The sequence below is a fragment of the Anguilla anguilla genome, chromosome 1 (genome assembly GCF_013347855.1).
Source record: "Anguilla anguilla isolate fAngAng1 chromosome 1, fAngAng1.pri, whole genome shotgun sequence".
NCBI lineage: Eukaryota > Metazoa > Chordata > Actinopteri > Anguilliformes > Anguillidae > Anguilla > Anguilla anguilla.
Genome location: NC_049201.1, coordinates 46,070,070 through 46,095,439, shown reverse-complemented (window position 1 = coordinate 46,095,439; position 25,370 = coordinate 46,070,070). Strand labels below are relative to the sequence as shown.

At 41.1% G+C, this 25,370-nt stretch overlaps 1 protein-coding gene across 3 annotated transcripts in view; it reads right to left on the bottom strand.

The window, feature by feature from the left end:
• Positions 1-25,370, bottom strand: part of col14a1a (collagen, type XIV, alpha 1a) — a 113,684-nt gene that overhangs the window by 9,600 nt on the left and 78,714 nt on the right. For 2 of the 3 annotated variants that reach the window (XM_035389260.1, XM_035389280.1), the window contains exons 34-44: positions 21,353-21,511; positions 20,101-20,178; positions 13,619-13,705; positions 11,855-11,908; positions 10,999-11,094; positions 10,150-10,203; positions 7,377-7,430; positions 4,765-4,785; positions 4,151-4,204; positions 3,727-3,798; positions 524-559 (exon numbers count right to left, since the gene is read on the bottom strand). In XM_035389260.1, the coding sequence (XP_035245151.1) occupies positions 524-559; positions 3,727-3,798; positions 4,151-4,204; positions 4,765-4,785; positions 7,377-7,430; positions 10,150-10,203; positions 10,999-11,094; positions 11,855-11,908; positions 13,619-13,705; positions 20,101-20,178; positions 21,353-21,511 (765 nt within the window). The remainder of the gene's footprint in view (positions 1-523; positions 560-3,726; positions 3,799-4,150; positions 4,205-4,764; positions 4,786-7,376; positions 7,431-10,149; positions 10,204-10,998; positions 11,095-11,854; positions 11,909-13,618; positions 13,706-20,100; positions 20,179-21,352; positions 21,512-25,370) is intronic. The other variant, XM_035389270.1, reaches the window with a different exon arrangement.

Genomic DNA, 25,370 nt, shown 5'->3' with positions numbered 1-25,370 from the left:
CAGACAGCACCGGGACTCAGTACGCGGCACGCGGCGCACGAGGAAGCCCCGTGGAAGTGGCTAATGAATTTAATGACCTGCATGGGCGATTAATAACTCCATTCCAGTCTAACACTGGCCGTCCAGCCTGCGCAGAGCGTCCGACAATTAACGGAGAAAAACGGACGCAGACACCGGAGTGCAGGCTGATTTGTCAAGGGACCTAAAAATTGCTTTCAGCTTGGAGCCACGAAACACATCTCTACCTGCACTGAAAACACAGCGCTTATTCCTACAATATCTGCTGATTTAACGGTTTTAGCAGAGGCTGCATTAATAGCTATAAAAACACACACACTCTGGGGCAATAAACCCGCACAACGCACTGCTGTGAAATCACCGCCAATTTTATCTTGGAAGTCTGTCAGCGGCCCCTTACTCCCCAAGCTGATAAACTGCAATTATATGTGAGTTGAGGTTTGAAGTATGGCGAGCTGCTCTCTCGAAACTCGACTTCAGGCATTTGGTTTAAAGTCAGACTCACCCGTTCACCCTTATCGCCCTTGGTACCAGGAGGACCCTGTAACAGATATGTAACATTTTAAACAGTAATTTAACATTTTAAACAGAAAACACTGAGGCGGAAAAAAACAAGCACTGTTTGCTTTCATGTATTATTCCAAATGCTAGTAATCTCAGGCGCACCTGTTCAGACAGGCTAAAAAAATGGCATAAGCTTATTTCAAAGCGGACTGTTGTAGCTAGTACATATTAGCCGTGTTCCCGTAAGTAACTTGGCTTTTGGGAGTTTATGACCCTATAATATGCTTCTGGCACTCTTTGCAAGCAGCATAAAGAGAGCAGCAGTTTGGCTGATCTAACAGCCAGGAAATCTGAGAGAAAGTGAAAGATAAATAAATCATGCAGCCTTTAAAAACACTGCTATTGTAAGGGGTTTGGATCACCACAGCCCTAAGACGACTCATTTGAGAGACATGGGCAATCGCTCTTCTGCGAATTTGCACCCGTGTGCCAAGCACGACGCATTGGGGGCAAGCGGGCAGGAGCAGTGGAGGTCATGGAGGGATGTCAGGCCCTCCCATTGTGGTCTAGCTCCCCACCAATATGCTGCTACCCCAAATGATCCTTCCGCTCAAAACGCTACTTCCCCCAAATTATGTTCCCTCTAACATTTTGTAGTGATTGGGATGGCAGGTATGCCATCCCGCCAAGTTACGCCTTGGCGGGGGTATGCCCCATACCTATACAGCACCGAGAGTTTGGCACTTTTCAGGGTTCCCCACAGAAATAACCACAACAGCCACAGACACTCAGCTCTTAAAAACATTAAATTCTGTACATTCTCACCCCATTTCAACAGACAGAATTCATAAACAACTTCACATGTCCACACAATAAAGCCCCAAACTAAAAACTTTGCGTTTTCTCCTTCTTCTCATTTTTATTGTTCCTGCCGCCTATCCCACAAACAAAATGTCTCCCCATTGGACATTTTACCGACACCAGCCAAATCTTCAAATCTTTCAAGTGACTGGAAAGAATTGAGGAAGTATTGGATAGCATTGCTTTGGAATACATCTTATTTAATTTCGGTCAGGCAAGATAGCCTATATTGTTTGTAGTACCGTAACTTGGCGTCATTTTGATATCAATACTTTTAATGGCAGGCCTGGATTTTGGCAGTCTGGATGAATGAGTTATAGACAATGTATGTCTTGTATGTGTGAGTAACTTGGCATTTTTGTATGTTGAAAACATGTTTTTTATGAGATAATAACTGAATAGAGCAATTGTCAAACTATTGAGAGACCAGCAGCTTTCACATTATGCAAGGGTATTGCCAGTTGTACAGTCTGGGCTGTCCTGTGAACATTTTTAATTGGGTCCCACACACATGTGTGGGCTCTAGGGAGTTTCCCATATACCCGCTTAATGTCTGGGAAAATTGACAGGCTGTAGAAGTTACAGAGAGCCACTGACAGCACAAACAAGTGCTGAGCTTCAAATAAATCGATCCTGACACTGAGCTCCGATAATGCAGCCCTTTACGACTCTTTAAACAGTTCAAATAAAAATTCCTTTTCACTGGCCAGTCAAAAGGAGAGCGTGGTTCCCTGGTGATGAACAACAGTTTTCTGGATTACGAACACACTCTCTCCAACTCTTTGATCTGTGTCAACATGAAGCAGAGCAAGGACCTCAGCCAGTAGGTGGGTTGGGGGTGGCGTGGTTTAAGACAGTGTTTCTCAACCCTTCTCCTGGGAACACAATGACTATGCTGGTTTTTGTCAAAGCCAATATCCAGATCAATTAATGTTGTTGAAAAAGTTCTACAGTACCATAATTGTGTGGTTAAATGTATTTTAACACAATGCAGGTTCGGCCATTTGCATTCAGTTAACTCATTCATTTCACCCAGATGGGTTCAGGTTTCCACACTCTCAGCTAATGGGACCCAACTGATTTCACCTGTCAGTTTGAATAAATTAAAAAAACAATTAGGGCATAGAGTTCTGGTATAATGTGGCTTTAAGAGGGTAAATTAGTCTTCAATTTATGTAAAAAAAAAAAGTCCAATTAAGAACAATTAGTGTGTAATTAAGAACATTTAGCAGCTCATTACAATACAGTGCTTCTTATAATGTTGGAACAAAAACCAGAATACATGTTAGGTCCCCAAAACCAGGGTTGAGAAACACTGACTTAGGATGTGTTTGGGAGCTGAAGAGTGCTGGTCGACTGTTTGGCTGCATGCAGGAGGACTGGACTGAGCTGGGACAGGAGGTTGCTCAGGGAGAGCCTTGGGCTGTGCATTTGAGGAGGAAACAATCCAGAAGAGTATGCTAAGTGTGGACACAAGAGACCTCCCTATATTGAACTTCCCCCAACAAGCAAATGGAGCAGAACCAGGTGACCTTTTTGACTTGAAGCAAGGGAGGGGGGTAAAAGGGAACCTTTTCGCCCTGGTCATGTGACTGGGCTGTGACCTGCTTATTAGCAAACCCCTGCTAATAAGTTTCTGAATGTCGAAGTGGTCTAACAAGTTCAAAGCAGAACATATATATCAGTGGATAAGATAAATCACAAAATGTACAGTGTAATCTTGAGTAAAATACCAACACAGACATTAACCTATTCAGCAATTATATCAATGCAAGCTGTCATGTTATAAGTCCTCTAATGGTAATAGCACAGTATAAAGTTTTAATTTTCTACACATGAGAATACACTATAGAATAAATGGCATAATGTATGCAAATGAAAGGTAGTGCTGCTAGACATGCAATTAAACAGGGCGCCATTATCTTTGGTCCTTACGTTCAGTATTCACTCTCAGGAATTCCAAGAACACCATGCAATAAATAGACAATAGAGGAACCACACACATTTAAGATTTAACCATTTTTTAACCTTTTCACATGCTTCAGTTCAGAAAAAAAAGTTTTTAAATATGTTTACATACTTACTGGATAAACTCTTGCCTTGTAATTTAAAGAGGCTCTCACTTTTCCTCTCTGTCATTCTCTCCATCCCCATCTCTTTTCCCACAACTTTCTCTTTCTCTCTCTCTCTATTTCTGCACCTTTCTGCCCCTCTCCCACCCTCTCTCCTCCCCTCAACATCCCCATCTCTCTCCCACCATGATTCCTCTCGGAGTAGCCCAATTAACTTCCATCCTGGTCACCCAGTTAAATCCATAGAAGTGAGCAGAGACTTTCCACTTACAGGTGGTCCATGGTCACCCAGTGGCCCCGGCGGTCCTTTCGATCCTGGGGACCCTGGAGCCCCGGGGGTTCCCTATTGACGTAGAGCAGCACAATGGGATGCACATTAGCAGTCATTCAGTACATCTGTGTGAGGTCTCCACAAAGCTCCACAGACCACGCCTGTGTCACCGCACTCTTTAGCCCAACTTTCAGTGCTTTATTAGTCACTGTGTATTTGGCCAGAGCCGATTCTTTACAGCAAGCAAAGCGAGGCAATGCCCACTCCTCAAATTCCTCAGGAAGGGAACATTTAGAAGAGCTAATCCCTTGCAGTCATTCCCACCTGTGAAAGACTGATAATTAAATTGCTCGTTTGAGCCTGGTTGCCCAGGGTCTGTTCTTTTCCTCCTGTGGATAAAAGCATGCCATGCAGTGTCACTTACAATCGGCCCTGGGGCCCCTTGCTGTCCCTGTGGTCCGCCTTTTCCAGGAAGTCCCTGTGAGGCAGGAATACAACCGCAGAATCTGGGTCAGTTGCTTAAAATGAACGGTGACCACTGTATCCAGAGAATTACTCATCATTAAACTGCACTACGCACACAGTCAAAAATGCATCTTGCAATGTGCACAGCAACAATATACCCAAAAGACATAATGATTGCTCTTTCATGATCTCTGATGATGAGGGTAAAATACATAGGAAGTGGAAGGAAAATTCTGGAAGGAAAATGTGATGCGGACTGTACAAGCAATAAAAAGACCGCAAGGGTTTGTGCTGGAACGTGTGGAAGTTCCTCTGACTGACCCCTGAGGGCTGGCTACCTCCTCTCCCAGCAAAAGCGAACTTCCAGTGGCTAATCTACCACACCAGATAGCAGTCAATTTATGAGGCTCATCCAATGCTTCTCATTAGAACATAGGCGCGCACCACACTCCACTCTTTCCTAAGTAGATCATTACTGATGGATGAGGAAATTATAAACACAGGTGAGAATACAGGGGCAGGAGGATGCAAGGATGGACTAAGCTGGTGACTTAGCTATAGAGAGCTACAGACCTGGTTGGCTTCCCTTGAAAACTAAACAAAGCATAAAAGAAAAGCTATGTGAAATCTGTGAATTGCTTTATGAATAGAAGCAAACTGTGAAAACATCATCCCACGTCATCCAATGTCCTGCTGAACTGAGTCTTGGAAGAAGTAATTCAGTAATTTTTCAGCCTTGTCTGAAAATGGCAAGTGAGAACAAAACACAAGCCATACAAAGTCCTGTTCACTAATTATTTGTGAGAAGAGGAAGAATATGCTATGTAACAAATGCTTTTTATATTGAAAAACATATCTATCTGTTCCATTTGAACCATAATCTAGCTTTTTGGATGCAGAATTCTAGAGCCTGGGCACATTTATTGACTTAATGACAAAGCAATAAGAAACAATTTGCTCTTATTTCCAAGGCTGGTAACCTACGCAAACCTGCTTTATTAGACTCTTCTGTTGTTTTGTGACATAAAAGGCAATTTTCTTGCCGGCTGAGGGTAGGCATGCACTCGATTGTGGGAGTCGGCTTGGAATTGCGGAGTAAACACATGCACCAGTTAAACCTCTTAATAGGCCTCAGACAGGACTAGTCCTGAGTGGGGGGGGGGGGGGCAGGGTCTGCGGTTACTTGGCAACACCGCAATCGGCAATCGGAGGACACCCAGCTCCATTCATTCGCTGATACCCTTCCTACTTTCAAAGTCAAACGTGTGCATGGCACAGCACATCTGCAGCGCTTTCTCAATAGAGTGATGGGAATCATGAGAGGGGATACACAATGTTATGTTTTTTACGCTTGCAGTAGGGTTTGCTGTTTATGCAGACAGTTCAAATCCAGACTTTGGGCCATTTTGTCTAAATGTGAAATTATAACTCAAGATAGGCTAAATGCCAAAACACTGCTATATCTTGTTTCTCTCCCAGTTAACTTAGGAAAAAAAGGCCATAGCTTATACACTCCCCAGCCACAAATGAATGAATACCAGAGCGTACTTCTTCTTAGAAAGTTCTATTATTTTCCTTTTATCATTTAACTTGGCACAACATTAAAGTTCTGCACGGGACATTAGCTTTCCCGCAATGCAGTTTATTGCTCAGATGTGTGCTGTATATTTTATCAGATACTCTGGCCAACTCTACAACATTCTTTCTGAAGATTTCAGCATTATTTGGCAGGTGAGATTTGACTTTCACACATTGCAAGTCTGGCTCCTAAGATACACCCCCATGAACAGTTTATTTTACACAATTTCAAATAAAAAGAGCATGTATCCTTCAGGTTACTGAGGTTTTAGCGTTGTGAATATTGCACGGTGCCAAGTTGGACAAAAAAAAAAACAGCAGACAAGGTGGGAACCACTGGCCAGGTTTGCAGAAATTTAGAGGGATAATGTTTTTCATTCTCTCTTCTGGATAAACTGTGATGGATCGCTCTGCAAGCAAATCTCAAGGCACAGCTTTGTTTTACCTGTAATTTAAGATAATACATTTTCATTACCAGTGGCAGGGAGCTCAATGGCCATTCTGATATATAAACTGTTGCCTTGGTTCTACCCTGAGCTGTTTCAGAACCCTGTGATTTCTTAAATTGTGCAGGCGGCCAAGGGTCTCCCCGTTTTCCATCTCCCTGACATGCAGACAGATATCTGGGTACCCGTGGCAAGCTCAGCCAGTTTTGGACTAGTGCCTCTCTAAGTGTTATTAGGTCAGCTGTCAGTCTGGTGAAATTTGTGGAGATCACCCGAAGAGCGTTCCTCGCAGCACGGAGAACAGGACACTATTTCCTATCTTGGTTTTGCTGTGTGCAGCAGCCTCTTGGCCCTTCCGAGTTCTGTGAAGATGACATCAGGGGCTGTTTTCCTTCAGAGCTTGTCTAATAGATCCAGATTAGCATGTAGTTTGCTGAAGGAGCCAGATACATTACACAGAAAGACCACTTGGGGAAAGCAGGAAGACATACACCAAACTGTTAAGAAGGTACAAATCAACAGAGAGCAAAAATTGAAAAAGAAGATTTCCGCTTTATTTGGCAGAAAACATTTTGGCCTTATTTGTCTTCATCAGGATTTGCTTCAGTGGATGCAATGATTGGGAGTACTGTACATTATTAAATATAAGTGACACAAATTGTACTGAGGGTCAGTTAACCATGTGCAAGGCTAAGGTGCAAGGGTGTCTATTAGAGTATCAATTCACGGTATACTTCATTGGCTCAATGATAAACTTCAAAGACAAACAAAACAAATTTATTTTGCAGAATCAGAGGTAGATGTAATCGTTTAGTTCCGCTACTTTATTTTTGTTAAAAAAGGCAGCACTTGTGGCTAGCACCCTATGAACTTTTCACCTTGACGTAACCCAGCCTGTCAAGAAGCCATTTCTAATCGAAATAGCAGCACCAGAGGAGCTACAGTGAGTAGACTATAAGTAATGTGTTGGGTCAGAAGTGAGACACAGTGAAACAGAATCCAACAGATAGCAAAGACTTTTGGCAACATGTGCGGATGTAAAAAGAGATCAGCGGGGATGCGGTGAGCTCATGCCTTGAGTTCAATACAAACACAAAGATCAATTTGGCTCCCCTTATAGAGGCCACAGCCTGGCTTCAGGCCCTGCTGGCACACTCTTACCCTCTGTCCAGGTGGGCCATCCCTTCCCATGGACCCAGGAGATCCAGGAACACCCTTAAAAAAACCAAACATAGGGTTATCAAAGGGTAAAAAGGCTATTACAATGATGATATTTTCTTTCTTTCTTACTCTCCCTATTATATTATTATTCATATCTGGGTACCCAGATATTATTATTAACTGTATATTAATAATAGGGAAATTGTGCCAAGGGAAAATTCTTGACTGAAAATTCTTATTTTTTAGGTTAACAGTTTGTCAAAAAAAATAAAAATCCAAATAAACACAATAAAAAAAAATAATTTAGATTGAAAATTGTTTGGAACCCAAAATGGAAGCTCAGTTCTATACTATGCACACCTAATGTCATTATCATTACAGGAATTTGGGAGATTGGAAAGGTGAAACAAGATCAACTTTCTTCTAAACCTCTCACGTTTGGAAATTCATCCTGTCAGCTAGGTGCACAGGCCCAGCCTGTGAAATCCGATGCAGGGGCGGAACAGGGGGTTTCTGGCCGAAAGCTATTTTTTCATCACATTAGACATTGTGCGTTTACCACCAGCCAAACCACTGCGGTCATTGCAGATAAATCACCCGTTAAAACCGGGCTTAGGAAGTTGTATTTCATGCACATGCGGGAGAGATTTGTGAAGCAAAAACGTTTAAATGAAGACCATGCACTGTGTGCGCTGCGTAAAGTCACATTTATTTGGTTGTCTGAACCTACTCCACTGAGTGCGATAGTATTTGTGATGGGGTCATTCTGTACTTACTGCACAGCAGGGTGATTCAATAAAAGTGTTTGTAATATGTTAAAAGATGGAGATTTCTGTGGCAGGAAGGAATAGCAGTTGATGTTAAACACACACACACGCTAACAGAGAAACAGGATCTTATGCTAGTGTCTGAAACTGAGGGTAGAGGCCATATATGCCTTAGAGGTGTCGTGGCTGCGGTTCTGTTGTCCTTAAAATGCATGGCCATGGTGCCTGGAAGTGGCTTCTAGATCATTCTACAAATGATTTCCCCATGTTCCACAGCTGCTTTCCTCTCTGGTAGTGACAGGACCCAGCCAGCCAGACTAAGTACGCACAACCCGATCCTTGCTGGAGCGACACACCAGCAGTGTCTGATTCTGCCCTAATGTGCAGTTTTCTTTGGTCCACACACATACTTCAAAAGGGATGTGGAGCAGTTTGCTTCCAGCTTTGGCTAGGCATATGTGTACACTGGCAAACAGTCAACAGGGCATGTTGTTCTAGCAGGGGAAACCGGGAACCCTTATACCAACCATTGACGGAAAACATAAAAAATGTTCGCTCCGTCTAGACCCATATGGCTAGGTTAAAGTATCTGGGGAAACATCCTGCAGTAGTAAACTCTCTTGAGCAAAAGTAAAACTTAAATATATGCTATGTATCAATCGAGTCATTCTTTGTGCGCAGAAACATTTGCGTATCTTTTCAGAACAAGATTCTTGCAATGCAGTTAAAGACAGAAGGAAAATTGAAATTCCCACTTGGTTTTTTGTTGTTAAATGGAAAATGTGCTGCCTCAAGCTTGATTCAAAAATGTTTGGCAGAAAAGGACAAGTTTACTTAATTTTTTTTTTTTAGATAAAAATGTTTGGGATAAAAATGGTGATTGCTATGTTTTCACCCCAAATATGTTTTGCTATCGACTCCGTGATAGCTGCAGCGAAGACTTGAATATCAATGTTATCAAATGTTTCTATACTTGTGTTCACAGTAAATGAACCCAACTCTTGTCACAAAGCACACATTACCTTCTGTCGCCCCAGGCAGTGCGTAAAAAAATAGGATTTTAATGATTGGAGAAGTAAATTCTTAAGTAGGTTGCACTGTAATGAAAGGCCAAAAGAAAAGGCCTCAGGTGAACACAGAAAAGGAGCCTATTGCATGCAAAACCTTTCTTCTCCACACAAAAGGACAAAAAAGAGGGATTCAGATTCTTTAGATGGGAACCGTAGTCGCCTGGTGACCATGGAAATACTGGGGATGAAAGCTCCCTGCTTCTCGCACGTCCGCTAGGAGGTCGTTAATTAAGCGGCCTCTTTTGTAGCTGTTTTCTGTAATTAATAATGGCTTTACTTCATTATGCTTTTTCACATATGACTGACTCCATTAAGCTGGCAGCGTCGAGGGGTTCCCTGTCTGTTTGCTCGGCGCGTAAAAAAGACGCCCCGCGGCACAGTGAGTCACCCGGTCTCTGCCGGCGCGCCTCTTATCTCCCGCGCCCGCTGAAGAGCCGACCGCTCTAATTACCAAACACCACACCGGGAACACAAGCGCGGCACCTGACACTTCTGTAATTACAATCCCATAATTACAATCTTCATACATATGACAGTTCATCTGTGTGCATCTATAGCCTTTCCCACACTTCCTCACCCTAACCTTCTATGTCAGTCATTGGCACGCAATCATCTAATATATGGCGTAGTTTGAGCATGCAACTGAAATTTGAGGGTCATGTCTGAGATTAGAAAATTAGAGTAGAAATATCAAGGTGTATCACAGTGACCAATTGGGATTTATGATGGTGATGCCTGGATTTACCAATTATAGTGACCTCTGAGACTCTGAATTAGCTCCGCAGAGCTCACCGAAGACTCCTGGCAATGCTAATTAAGGCATTCCCCTTGTTTATGAGGTCAACGGCACAATGATCAGATAGCGTTTCTTTGTTTCTTTGTCTTTCTCTTGTCTGCAGAAAACCCAAGGGAAAATGCCCCGAGTGCAGATTTTACCTGAAGTCCCTGCACGCCAACCTCGCCTTTCTCTCCTTTCTCCCCAGGCAACCCCTGAAAGAGAGAAAGAAAGCCTTATCAGCTCCATTTTATGACTGACCCTCCTTTCAAACTTTTAATAGTTTCTTCTTGGGCACACAAAAGAGAGAACTTGAATTCTCTTGGAAGGCTATCTAAGGTTATTCACTGAAAGAATGTCATGGCATAGGCCCTGAATTATTTTCCAACCAGTACATAATGTTTTTACAGTACATATTGAGTATATTTCACCTGAGGAAACTCTTTGTTACATCATTTAAATAAACAAATTGTATAAGGTCCTCTGATTATACAAAGGCAGCCTGTGTGTATACTGCCTTAATGTGTCTATCATTACTAGTTAGCAAGCATAACCATTGTTGTGCAGCCAAGATCTTTTTTTTCTTCAGAATTTTACTGGTGAGTAAAGATTTGAGGTATTAAAAACAATATTTTACCCATTTTAATAAGCTATGCTGTCAGTTAAAATAGTTTTTCTCTTGAAATACTTGTCCTGTCCATTTTTTCAAAACACCTTACTCTTTTTTCTACAAAAGGATACAGGGAAGATACCCTTTATCAACCCTTTATGTACAAACCAACTAGGAATGATACAGTACACGATTCACTGTTATGTACCATACGAATGGAGACATTCTGGAAAAGTGAACAACTCTGTATATATGATTGCAAATACAATCACACAGTTAAGAGACCAGACTTAACTTATATTCTATTCACTGATTTATAATGACATTGTAGGTGTAACAGGACATGACCTGTGGCAACCTAAGTCACTGTACACAACACATGGCAAAGCAGGGGTCTTACCGGAGCCCCTTGAATGGACAATCCACTGGGGCCCTGAGGGCCAGGAGGTCCCTGTGGCCCTGGAGGCCCCATGTCTCCATTAGACCCTTGAGGTCCCTAATAAATTGAAGAAAACAAAGGGCCAATCACATGTCATTGCCCTCACAGCAACAGAAAAGGAATGGAGGCGACAGCAGACCAAGCAGAAAGGAGTATCCATTTCAGTCATCATGGCCCTTTAGCCTTTGCGGTGGTCTTCGTGTGTTCGAATGCAAATATATAAAAATAGGCTTTATTTCCAGCATGTTCAGAATGTGGTTTATGGCTACTCTCTGTCCATTTGTGAACAACAAACCAATACATTCTCTTCCCAGCCTCCCCTTGAATTACATGCTTCTCTAGTAAATGCAAAATTCATGAGGATAAAAACAATGGCCACAGGCAGCCTGCATGATCTGCTGTGGAAGCAATCATTACCATGAAGATTACATAATACCGCTTCAGAAAAATCGTTTCACCCATTATGCATGCAATTGAAATTAGGGCGCATCGGAGTGATTTGTTCATTCGTAACTCTAAACAATATATTCTCCACACACCATTACCCATCTCTAGCTGTTCAGTGAACACAGCCAGGGGGAATGGAGGACGGTGCTGCCGGTTAAAACAGTGAGAAGGAAAGCAGGGTCTACAACGACCCAAATTCAAATACAATGTCATAAGTGCCAGACAGCCATTTTCTTTTTTTGGTCGAGCTTTTGTGGACAAACCTGAGGGCATCAGGCAAGGAGAACAAAGATCACCACCACCATCTGAGCAGTCCCCCATGTACCCAATACATATATAAACAGCGAGATTGATGTGGGGTATACTGTACCACAAGGCCCTGTTCCCCTCGATCCCCTCTCGCTCCCCTGATGCCGGGGCCACCCTGCAACACAAGCAACATGCACATATCACTCGACTGCGGTCACAATTAACGACAGGTGTGAAAAGCCAATCACATCTTTGTGAATTGTAAATTCCAGGACAGGGCAGAACCCACACAACAGAACCCAGTCATTACCAACATGGGCCATGAGCACTTCCAGGTTTTTTATTAGTTGGTATTTACAGTATTTTATATGTCAGTTTTGCTTCTAGGCATTGAATGTAATGAATTGAAGTTTGTTGGTGGCAGGGACCGTGACTGAGAACTCCCGTGAACTCGAGCATTTGCTTCACTGTGACTGGTTTGAGCGGAGAGGGCCTGTAAAACTGCTCTCCGCCCATCTGACAATCAGGAGAAAAAGGCACCCAGCTGCGAGCGACGACCTGCGCGAGCTCCCGCATGGAGCGCCGCTGGCAGTCACATGCAGTTGGCCTTTTGGCCTTATCCCTGTTTTGGGACTCGCATTAATTACTCCCCCGAGGTCACTCTGGAGTCAGGCTGATGCCGAGACTGAGCACTATGGGTATACGAGGACGAAATCAGGATTAGTGCACAGTACACCGCACACAATATTTCTATCCTACTTTTTTGGGGTTTTCCCACATTTTCTTTCCCAAATTTACAAACTGCAATTCATGGACAATGCGGATTTAGCACTTTCACGAGGACAAGTTTGTAAAAACAACTTTCAAACGTAGACTTGAAACATACTAAGCAGGCAAAAATAGCCTAAAATAGCCTTTATAGCTAAATATATACTTCAGTAAATGTACTGTGTACTATAGGGCAAATAAATATAGCCTAATCACGTATACATTCATGGTTTTTCAGAATAAAGTTCAGCCGATGAGGTGGTCATTAGGGGTTAAGTTTCGGTGTCCAGCCACGTTGACTGACAGACACCCCGTTGTGCGATTAAAGGGGGAGGAAATTCATTGTGACCGGGTCTACAAACGAGATGTCTGATTGGGGAGAGGCTTCGTGAGGACGTGGAAACATATGGGCTCAGACAGGAAGGAGGAGACTAATTTGCTTTGATAAATCGATATCCGTGTAATTGCTTCCTCAAACATCCCCAAGTTTACACAACGCGGCCTTCGCTACCCCACACCCGCGACGGTGCCTTTCGAGTGAGCTCATTTATTTAAATCTAGCATATTTGTATCAAGTTCTACCTGCAGCGTATCCGGAATGTGCTGACCCGCCATCTTTTCCAGCACATTTCCTTTTCAATTTCCTACTGTTTTGGTTCCATCAGTGACGGCTCAAGAAGTAAAAATCATATAATTAAAAAAGATATCGCTGCGATCTCTCGGCAATATTTTGCACTTGTTCTGGTTTCTGATCTCAGTCCCGTTTTATACGATATTACATATTTGCATTTTACAACATTTAATTTAAATTTTACAACTGGGCATAAACAACAGTTGGTGAATTCAAAGATTTCACTGTGTTCTGTTCTGTGTCCTGCTAATGCTTTGCAGGTCTCCCTGCTTAATGGCATCAGCTATACAGATGAATAAGTAACAATAATATCAATATCACAAAAAATACTGTTATAAAAACTTAAATCAGCAGCCACCTATGTGACTACCTGGTGTTTATTTTCTGCTCTATGCCTTTTGAGAGGCAGTCCTTTTTTTAAAACTTGTCCTATTATTAGCCCTGTTAGGAGGCCCTGCTGGCTGAAGATGGGCAGAGGTTCCTTACAGGAGGTCCGGAAGGTCCAGGAGGCCCTTTGCTGTCCTGGGAGCAGGTGCAGGCATGGGGCATGGCTGGACAGTCTGCTTCCACTCTCTGTAAAAAAATAAATAATTCAGAATAGACATATAATTAAAAGATTTGAAGCCCTTCAATGATACGCAATTTCCACAGATATCCTTTTTCAATCAAAACCTGAAACATACAACATAGACACACGTGCACACACACACTCACACACCATCTTTTAACCTTTTTCATACACAAGCAAACACTCCACGATGTTTTGGACAAAGCCATTTCTGTCTAAATTCGGCTCAGTACGCTACAGTTTTAGATTTGCATTCAGACAATTTGCATGCACATTCTTAGCTTTTATTTAAGGGTATTCTTATACACTTTGACTTCACCATGTAGAAATTACAGCAGTCTTTATGCATAGCCCCCTACCCCCCATTTCAGGGCACCACAATGTTTGGGACATATTAATGTTATGTAAACGAAAGTAATAATGTTCAGTACTTTGCTGCATAGACTTTCCATGCTAATACTGTTTGAAATCTGTGACCCATAAACCCCACCAGATGCTGAGTATCTTCTCTGGTGATGCTCTGCCAAGCCTGTACTGCTGCCATCTTCAGCTCCTGTTAGTTTCCAGGACAAGTTGCCTTAGGTTTTCTCTTCAGCAAAAGAAATGCATGTTCGATTGGATTCATATTGGGTGATTAACTTGGTCAGTCAAGAATTTTCCAGTTTTTAGCTTTTAAAAACTCTAAAGCACAAAAACTAAAAGCTTTAGCAGTACATTTGAGATCATTTTCTTACTGTAGGATGACGTGCCGTCCAATGAGTTTGGAGGCATTTGCTTGTACTTGCTTCTGTACACTTCAGAATTCATTCTGCTGCCATCATCAACGGAAACAAGCTAGCCAGTACCCGTGGCAGCCAGTATCATGTTTCACAGATGAGGTGGTATGCTTTGGATCTCAGGGTTTTCCTTTTGGCCTCCACACTACGCTCTTGCCATAAATCTGTTACACGTGAATCTTGGCCTCATTTGTCCTTTTTTCAGAACTCTGCAAGCTCTTTTAGGTACTTCTGAGCAAACTGTAACCTGGCCATCTTGTTTTTATGGCTAAGTATTGTTTTGCAGCTTGCAGTGCAGCCTCTCTAGTTCTGTTTGTGAAGTCTTCTGCTGACAGTTGTCACTGACACATTCGTTTCTGCCTCTTGAAGAGTGTCTCTGATCTGTCCGACAGGTGTTTGGGGGTTTTCCTTCATTATGGTGAGAATTCTTCAGTCATCAACTGTAGAGGTCTTCCTTGGCCAACCAGGCCCTTTGCGAATACTCACTAGAGCTCTCTTTCTTGTTAATGGTGTTCCAAACAGTCGATTTTGGCAAGCTTAGTTTTTGTCCATGATTTTTTCTTATTCTCCAGCCTCAAAATGGCCTCCTTAGCTTTCATTAGCACAGCTCTGGTCCACGTGGTGATAAATGCCAGTAACAGGCAATCAAAAACCTAGAATCAAGACTAGATACTGTAAACTCTCTTACACCTGCACTAAAAAGGCAACTGAACATACCTGACTAATTAGAAACAATTAAACACATGTGAAACCATTTGTCCCAAACATTAGGGTGCCCTGAAATGGGGGGACTATGTATAAATAGCACTATACTTTCCACATTGTGAAACTAAATGTATAAAAATATCTTTAATAAATTTTAATAAAAACTGAGAATCTGCACAATAACCATATGTGACTTATTTGATTATAAATCTAAAATTGTGGAGTACAGAGCCATGTCAAGAAATAATATGCCTTTGTTGTAAACATTATGGAGCTCATCAGTAATCCAGAAGGCTACTCAGCTCAACAAGATGCTCTCTTAACCACTAGAACCATAGAATATGAGTTTATTAAATCAAAATTGATAAAATTGCAGCAACAATCAGCCATTAGCCAACAACAATGTTCCCTTGAAAGTGATTGCCTGGGACAAAATGCTGAACTACAGTACAGCCACAGTAGTCTAACGGGATGTAAGATAATCATATCACAATTACAAGGGATTTGTGCGGCCAAATGGAGACAGTAATTGACATGTGAATAGGTGATTGGGAGGAAGAGACAGAGAAACTCCTGAAACCAACAATAGCCAGTAGCATACATGGATACGTGATCAAATGGCTACTCAGGCCAACCATTTAGAATTGAGTAGGTCAATAGGTGATCAAACAGCTACTCAGGCCAACCATTCATAGAGTTGAGTGGGTGAATAGGTGATCAAACGGCTACTCTGGCCAACCATAGAGTTTAAATAGTATTTAAGGTCACGGTTCTCACAAACCAGGATTCAGACGAACTCCGCTGAATCCAGAGTGCTTGCTGGTATTCTTGTATTACCTGTCATGTACTTTGTCACTGTCGGTATCTGAATAAAGCCTTTTTCATCAAGATCGGAGCTGTGTATTTTTTCCTAACAAGGACCAGGGCTTAGCAGGCCCAAGATACACATGATATTCCTGTCTTTCCTGACCATTAACATTCATTCGCTGCTTGATGTGCATGCCATATTCTAACCTGAAACTGATTTCTCTTACAATGAAGAGAATGCATCTAATAGGGTTTATGGAACAGTGGAAATTTAGCAGTGACTGTAACATTTTATGGGATCCTGTTAAAGGATTTATCAAAGGTATGTATCTTATCTGTATTTGTCACTCTAAATTAGACCTCTAGACAATTCCCAGTAGATCTCTTCAGATATGCACAAAGGTATCGTTAGAAATTAACTTTAGTTGATTCTTAGACATCATGGTGAATTACTAGTATAAAGTTCCAGTCCTACAATGGAAGCACACTCGTCTAATAGTGGCATAACTTGGCAGGAAATCAGCGAAGTGCACTTTTGAGTATTTCGCAGGGACTGACTCTTCTCCAGATCTGCTAACAGACCCGTAAAAAATAAATTCCACATTCAGACTGTTTTATTCCACATGACACACAACTCTAGTAAGATTAACAGTGAACAACTTCCACTTGGCATAACCCTTGCTGCCACTGAATAAAAAACACTCAACAGTGTGCAACTGTTATAGTCCCTTATCTTGAAAAAGCTCTGATGTGAAAGTTTATGCAAAAGGTTTGTTATTCCCTTTGGAATAACATTTCCCTCATAAATCAATGCAGCCAGTCCAAACAGGCTCAGTTAAATCACATCTGGTATCAGCTAGCATCCATTCCGTACAGCTAATCACCATCTACTGTCCTTTCTCTGGATACACAAAGCACATAAAGCATTTTATCATTAGTAACACTGATATCGGTGATATTGGTGTACAGGATAACATTTTATGGGTCTTGGCAATGGATTTATTAACAGGCTTAAAAGTACTTATTGTAATCATTCAGCAACAGAGATAAGAAGCTGTAACTGGTCCTTCTCATTCCCAATAATTAAGGGCACAGCTATCCATTCTCCTCTCTATAACCTTTCTGTGGAGCTGTACAGCAATCTGAGCTGCCAGAGACAATTGCATTAATAACACCAGATATTACATATCGTTCATTTATAAGCAAGTGATATATTATTATCATCATTATTATTATTATTATTATTATTAGTAGTAGTAGTAGCAGCAGTATTATTATTATTATTATTATTATTATTATTAGTAGTAGTAGTAGTAATAGCAGCTGCAGCAGCGGTAGTAGTATAATGTGGATAATGAGCTTCTATAACTATCACACCTTTCACATTTTTTCAGTTAATTTGCTCTCTCCAAGGCAATAAGAAAAACTAGTGAAAATCGTCTTTAATTTCATTTAGAGCTTTAACAGAGACTACTTTGCTTTTTAAATTCACCACAGGACAGATTCATTGTTTCACAGATTCACAGTTTCAAATTCATTGGTGTGAAAGTGTGATTGTCATTGCACTTCACATTACAGAATAATTTCAGTGAGACTTTCTAAAGATGTGACACATTTCATGTGAAGACTCTTGCAGGATCTCTGTTCCAGGGACCCACTTTGTGTCCTAACCATTTTGTTACATTTCACTTTTTGTTTTTAGTACAGCAATTTTCTTGATCAATTAAGGTTGTACAAAGCATGTTCAAGTTCTTCCATTTTTTCCCACACTCATCATAACAAAAGGCATTAGTATAGTTCCCGTGGCCAGGTGCCAACATTTTCAGTAATTAGGACCCCATTAATGTCATCTGACAGTCTAATACAAATCAAGCCTTTACTCAAAAAAGCAATCTCTTTCTACTATTGGAATAGACTCTAATGGCGCTCAGTTCCCAAGCGTCTTCGGACACACAAGGGAACGCCTAAAATGTGTTGAATACTGCCTGCTGAAGTGAGCCAGTGAAACATCAGTGCCTAATTTTAAATTCTATTTCCGATCACCCATTTCAAAAATAACATGTTGTGAGGTTTCGTGCAATATGACTGGTTCTGGCCATTGTGTTATAGGTCAATAGTTTAGTTTACTTGAATCAGTGTCCCCAGTTGTACCCCAGCCTACAGCATCACAACCACAAGAGGCAATGGACTATTTGTTTATTAACAAAGCACATCCTTGGATGACAGATATAACTGTGTCATATTCAAGCGTCTGCATGGTCAGGTTCAATGTACCGTAGGTTATCAGACTGACAAGTGAGATCACCCTCGTCTTAAATCTTGATCTATGAAGCCCATTTTATGAAGATTTTCCTTCATAGGCTCCAAGATTTTATATAGTACAGCATATAAACATTAACATTACACATTTACTGTATATGTGCATTATAAATTTCTGAGATTTACCATAGTATTCTGGAAACTCTGTATCAGTCTACATACTAACGAAACTATCAGGAATATTGTTTGGCTAAAATCCTTTGTATAGTGCTTTAAATGCAAAAGATAAGATAAATTGTTAAATTGTAAATTCTTTTCCTTTAGATCAGACATAATCTTTCAATTACAGGATTGTAGTTTGAGTATTTTGGCCAGGAAACTATTTGGAGAAATTTGAGAACTGCTTCTGAGAAACTCAGCTACATTTATCCACTCTTTCCAGGAATCTTCCTGACCTGACAGTCTTCTGGTCTCTTTAACCAGCTGTCTTGAAACCAATATTCTTCCCAATCCCAGGGTGCTTTTAAACAATACTTTTATTAAATAAATAAAAACCTCTTCGATTCACTTTCAACACCATAAAAGAATATGTCCCAGTGGACTCACAGCAGCTAAAAAGATACTAGATTCTAACCCCATAGGATCCATGCATTTCTATTGGTTCCATTCCATGGTACAACACCCTCGAGTCAAGGAGCTTAGTAATCTGTTTACTAAATCATATATCAATACTAAATGTGCACAGTACATTATTTCAATTATATTATAATCAACTAATTTATCATCCAACTCATATACTATAAAATGCTATACCAGAAAAGGAGCTGGGAGGATGATGCTTCATAAAGCTTCAAAATGAAGATAAACAAAATAATTTTTCATGAAAAAACCTTTAAATATTTGTGGACATTGTTATTATTAAACTAGTGCTGTGTCTTATTTGCAAAATAAGAAAAAATGGTTTATACGAAAATGAACCAATATGTAAAAACAGATTATGTGCCTTGGTGCCAAAACACTAGCTTCAGTGTCTGCTGTGAATCTCTTTCGCCTTGTTTTGATCACTATCAGTCTTTCAACAGTGCAGAAAAATGCCTCCCTCCCGCCCCAAGCAGTTAAATTCCACCTACCTGACCCCCCAGGCAGGAAAGGCAGGGATTTCATTCAAATAATTGCTCCATTCTTTTTAAAGTAAAGCCACGTAACAAACTGTCAAATGTGCGTCCCACACTGTACGGACTGGGCTGCGATCTGCCAAAGCCATCAAGTTAGCATTTCTAAGTTCCAGAAAGCAGACCTCTAAGTGACAGGGGGTCACGCAGCGAGGCGCAGTGACAGTGACGGCGACTGCCGCTACACAAGAGGATGTGTTCGCTCGAAGCACGTGTTGATACTGCTCACGTACTTCTCCCTCCATAACACCGGCTCTCAGGCTCGCTGAGAGCGCTGTGTGACTGCGTGTCTGCGCAGCTGTCAGACACGGACTGCTGGGTGCTTCCGCGACGCGTCCTCCTGAGGTGATGCCGTGTCAAGCTAACCAACATTTCATGCCACTGCATAAACTGAATGCCAGCACACAAGAAGGCAGGTTCAGGCATCGTCAGAAACGGCAATCATAAACCCTCAAAATATTTTGAGACATTGATATTTTACACATTATGCTATTTTAAATTAATGAAATACCACAACCATTTTTTCAATAGCAATACTAAAATTCCCTAAGATTATATTAAATGGGATTATATCTCAATATTGTAGCAGCGTTTGATGAGGCAGTAAAAGGTTATTGACTGGTGCACTGACTGGTCAGAAGCAGGCAGAATTGACTGGCACAGAATGGCGCTTCTTCCTACCAGGCCTGGCAGCTCACAGCACTTGTCCCGGCTGGCCCAGGAGGTGCTGCAGATGATGTCGAACATCTGCAGCTGGAACTGTGGATGAAAAAAGCATAAAAACCACTGTGAGTATGTACTTTATAAAAAATGTCAGTCCACCAAATGATTCGGATATAGTACTTTTACGTCTGCAAATACAAATGCTGTACATACTTCAGAATCCATCATGATAGCCTGTTTAAAGATGTTTAAAACATGCAAACACCAACACACATGCCCACACGCATGGACACAAAACACACATGCATGCACGCATGCACACACACACACACGCACAACAAACAAAATCACTGTGATGTGATGTGCAGTACACCATGTCTGTTGAACAGAAACTGATTGACCATATTCATGCTTATTGTATATAACAAGCAAGGAATTCTTGGCAGTACACAGTGCTATTGTGAGTTAGTAACAGTGGACTAATTGTATATATTCTGTGGCATATTTATTCAGTTTGATGTCATAGGGATTTGTACTCTGGATCCAATTGCTGGATCAAATTACAAAAAATACTGGTTTTGCTTCGAGAAAAATTGTTTCTCAATCGGAAATATCAACTGATATACCGATTCATCTTTCTCGCATGGGTACAGATTTAGATACTAACTTTCTCCTACTAGCTTTCTCCGTTCAAAACAGCCATTGACAACAGAGTAGTTTCTAGTTGTAAAGCACATTTCTTTTACTTGATGAAGTGCATACAATCTATCAAACCCCCATTACTGGGCTCGCCCAGAGGGCTGTGTTTCACCTCATTTCCTGTTGTGACATTCAGTCTGAGCAAGTCTCTTTGCCACCACTCTTGAGGGCATTAGAGACATTTTGTCCAGGAACTTTTGCAGAACAAAAGGATCTGGACTGAATGAGAGCCCCAGCACAGATTATATAGACTAGCCAGATGGTCAGATCCTGCATTCTGTCCATCGTATCAACTTCTAAACTACAGGAGGCTCCGGTTAGCAGCGGTGTCGGTTTCTACATTACAGTTTATGAATATTCATAAAAAGGTGTGCCCAAGGCCATTAAAATCCACTGCAACAGCATGGTCCTTGAGCACGCCCCTTCATACATATTCAGGAGATCTATCCTATTGGAATGTTTCTGCTTCATTGGAAGGAAGACAGAACTTCTACCAGTGTTAATCATAAGGAGCTGACCATCTGCCGGGTCTACAGAATTTGTGACTCCAGGCCCCCTCAGCTAGACTCACCGGGGCTGAGTTGTCCCTCTTCCCACGAGACCGCACCATCCGACCAAGCACCTCCACCCCATCCATGGTGATGTTCCCCGCAGCGTTGATGGCCTTCTCACTAATCACCTTACAGTCGATGACCACTTTGGCAGTCGTCTTGCTGATAGCCACATGGAGCTGTGAGAAATCAAAATGGTTTTGAGGCCACAGCTCATATCATCCAATAAGTCAATAACCACTGTCACTTTCATATGGTATACATAGCACTTCGATTGTGGTGTGGGCATTGCCTCTCCTGATACAATTTATAGTGTCTGCCAATATAAATATAACTACCTGTATGCCATATTTGTGCCATATTTGAAGTACTGTTACAGAAATTGAATGATGTCACCTAAGTTTTTTTATTAGCATTTACTGTATGTATGATACTTAAATAAACTGATGTAAAAGTTGATAGTGTTGGTTATGTACTTACATACCTTGCCACATACTAGTACATAACTGCTTTTTCTGTGTCTACCCTAAACAGATACCATTAAACTTGTTCTCCTGTTTGAAATTTTCATTTCCTGTTTTGCACATAATATTACTTTGCTTTTCCATTTGGCTGTCTGTGACAGTGCATTACTGATTCATAGCTGATTGACCAGTTGATTTGCTAGCTGGTAATTTATTCGCTGAAGTGATGACAAAATAAAATAGACAGACATACCAAATAAGGCATATATTAACGATCTATTATAGAGGCACTTTCTGCTCCGCACTGTTCACACCATGGAAACGTGACATCTCGCAGAGTAAACCAGCAGGCATGATTACAGAAAAGATTCAATCGCAGAGCAGCTTTTTCTCTCTGGTATCACAATAGCATTCCATCTGCGTGTTAGCCGTGGGACAATATGTAGTTAGCTAGCTTAGTTAATCATCAAGTTGGCTATGTTACACACACTCCTCCTTGCTATTCACAGGCAAGGTATATTGTTAGGCAAGGTTAGGTAATTAGTTAGGTAATGGCATCCAAATATAAGAAATTGCCATGCTGTTTCAATAATATTCTAAAAATGGTAGGTAACAGCATAATCAACATCAGCATTATCATTGTGACTCATAATCACATACACATTTGAAAATGCAGAGATGTTCCATTTCATTTTTTTGTGGAAGGTATGTGTACATGAAAATGGAATTAAATAACTAATGCTGCTATGATATTTACACTAACTAATCAACATTTTAAATTATGGCCAATTTTTCCTTCCATATCTGCCTTCATTTCCCAAGACACAGTAGGCCACACTCACCTGAAATAATGAAGCTACACAAATTTTAGATCAAAACAAATTTAAAACCCGACATCTGTTCAGCTGTTTAATGGATTTTAGACTGCAGATTTATTTTTACAGCTGAATGGGTCTCTTTTTGTACATATGTCAGAAATGTCAGCAATACAGAGACTCTGCTCTGGAACCAAATTTGTAGTAGAGACAGTAATACTCTGCTAACATACTGTAGGCCATGCCTATGCTTTGGACCCTCACAGTTTTTCATCTCTCCCACCTTCAGAGTACTGAAATCAGGCTCCAAATAATAATAAATAATAAATCAGTTCTAATTGAACGCATCAGATTCTAAGCAGGACCTACACAATAGTAAAAATGAAAAAGCTGTTATGGGGGGCTTTAGGGTGTGTGTTTGCGAGTTTTGAGGATGACACTCTGATGAATTAGCACCCGCCATGAGGATATCCCAGCCAGGGCACAAAGAGAAATAAGAGGCATTTGAGGCCTTTTTCACCTAGCCCCGCCGGTCAGATCGCTCCCCTGATCAATCTGGGTATAATTCCGTTGCCAACATGATGAATTAGCCTATTTCATTTCACGCATCACATTCGCAAAATCCCAGCCTAGAAGAAAACAGAATCTCACCCCACCTCAGCCCACCGCAATATACGTCACTTAATTTGTTTGCCTCTTCAATTTAAGATTCCCAGTGTTGTTTTCAAGAAAGCAACATGCGATTATTTTCGACGCACAGGAGCATGATTCACATAGATTCCAAGACCACACTCTCAGACATTCATTACTCTCACCAGAATGCACAAGTCAGTACTGAAACCAATGACTGATCAGAGAAGTCCTATAACCCTCCTTTTCTTAATTAGCAATGGATGTAGTGTTCATTGGGTCAAATTGACCCGGGCCATCTATTTAGATTTTTATAACAATACAATTGTAACATTTATTTAAAAATACCCAATATTTTAATATATAGAAATATAGAAAATATGAACAATATTTATGGTGAAAAGTTATTATTTAGCTTTGAACAACCACATATAGCTATGTATTTGGTTTTGGTGAAAAGTCCACTATGGTCAATGCAATTAGTTATTATATCATGTTGACTGAGAAATCAATATAAAACAAGATCTGCCGTGCTAGAAGCTTCAAAAGTCCAGAATTCAACAGCATGACTTTGCAGCGGATTGGGAGCATCAGCACTTGCATGGCCACTCTCCAACTTTGCTTTTAGCCTTTTAGCTAACTATTACCAGCTAGCTAGCTAATGTGAATCTCAATCCAGCTGCCTGTGTACGCCACACACGTTATATTATGAATCGCAAGAGCATAAAATATACTTTATCCGAAGTCATGCAGGTTAGGCTACTATAGAGGGGCATTAACATGCATCGCAAAATGGCTCTTCCTATCTCAGTATCCCACAGACTTTTTGTTGACTCTACTTTTGATTTTTAGACCCCCTGCCAGAAAAAGGATCCCCAAACAAGGATGTAAATGTGTCTTGACAATGTCTTTCCACTGCTCTCCAAAAACACCCAACCCTCAAGGTTGGTAATTTCCAGAATATTTTTTTCTGAATGGAGCTCAGAGGCAGACATGATGTCACTGATATTTCACACCTACATATGTGTGGGCCCTGGGATCATTCTTATTATACTGGCAGCTGGCCATGCTGGTGCTCTCAGTGGGGTTGAGAACCATTCAATATGGCCGTTCTTGGAAATGTGTGCCCCTCTTGCTGCTGAATGGGAGGCTGCTGCTGCTACAGCTCTTCCTCAAATTCATTCCCATGATCAGAAGTGAATTCCACATAGTCCTCTTGTTCGGACACCTCCTCCTCTAACTCACTATCTGAGTCTGTGTCCTGCAAAATTAGCTCCAGGGCCTTCTGAACAGTGAATCATTTACTTATACTGACTTCCTTGACAGCGTGGCAATGATTTTGGAAGGTACCCACACTCTGGTGCACTCTGTGATACACAACGGTATTTTTCCACTCCCCCCATTATGTAAAGCTGTGAGGGGTACAGTTTGTGAAAATAAAATGTTTGGAGATGATATAGTGCAGTTTCTCATACTATAGAGAGTAAAAGATGGTAGGTATGTCTTAGACAAATAAAAAAAAGTCATGAGGGTTCTCAGAGTCAACAGTATTTGTGCGTGTGTGTGTGTGTGTGTATGCATGTGCATGCGTGTGTGTGAGTGCACGCGAGTGTGTGCATGCACAGGCCTTTGAGCAGCTGAGACTTGACTCGGTTCATAAAATTATTCTTGAAATGACCAACCTTGAGTAGAACTGCGTGTGGAAAAGAAACACACGATACCCATTCACATCCTTGGGGATCCTCCTTATGGCAGGTGTGTGTGTGTACAGATGTGAGTGTAAATAAGAGGTGAAGGCAATAGTACAGGGAGCAAAATCACCTTTCTGTTTCATATTTTCGAAGACCTGTCAGTTTCAATTTCTCCAATTTTAACACTTTTATTTCACCTTGTCACTCTCAGATCAGAATGACCTGAATATAAATAAATATGTCCTGGGGTGTAGCATATGCACCAAATGTAAATTTGTTCTTTTTCATGTTCATTAGAGAAACTGAGCCAAGCACATAAAGTTTCATGTTGGATTCTTAGTATTGTTCCACCTATGATAAAAATTTAAAATGGTTAATTCAGTTCAGCTGAGCTCCAACTGTACTAAAAGACAGGGCTACTGTTGCCCAAAATGCAAT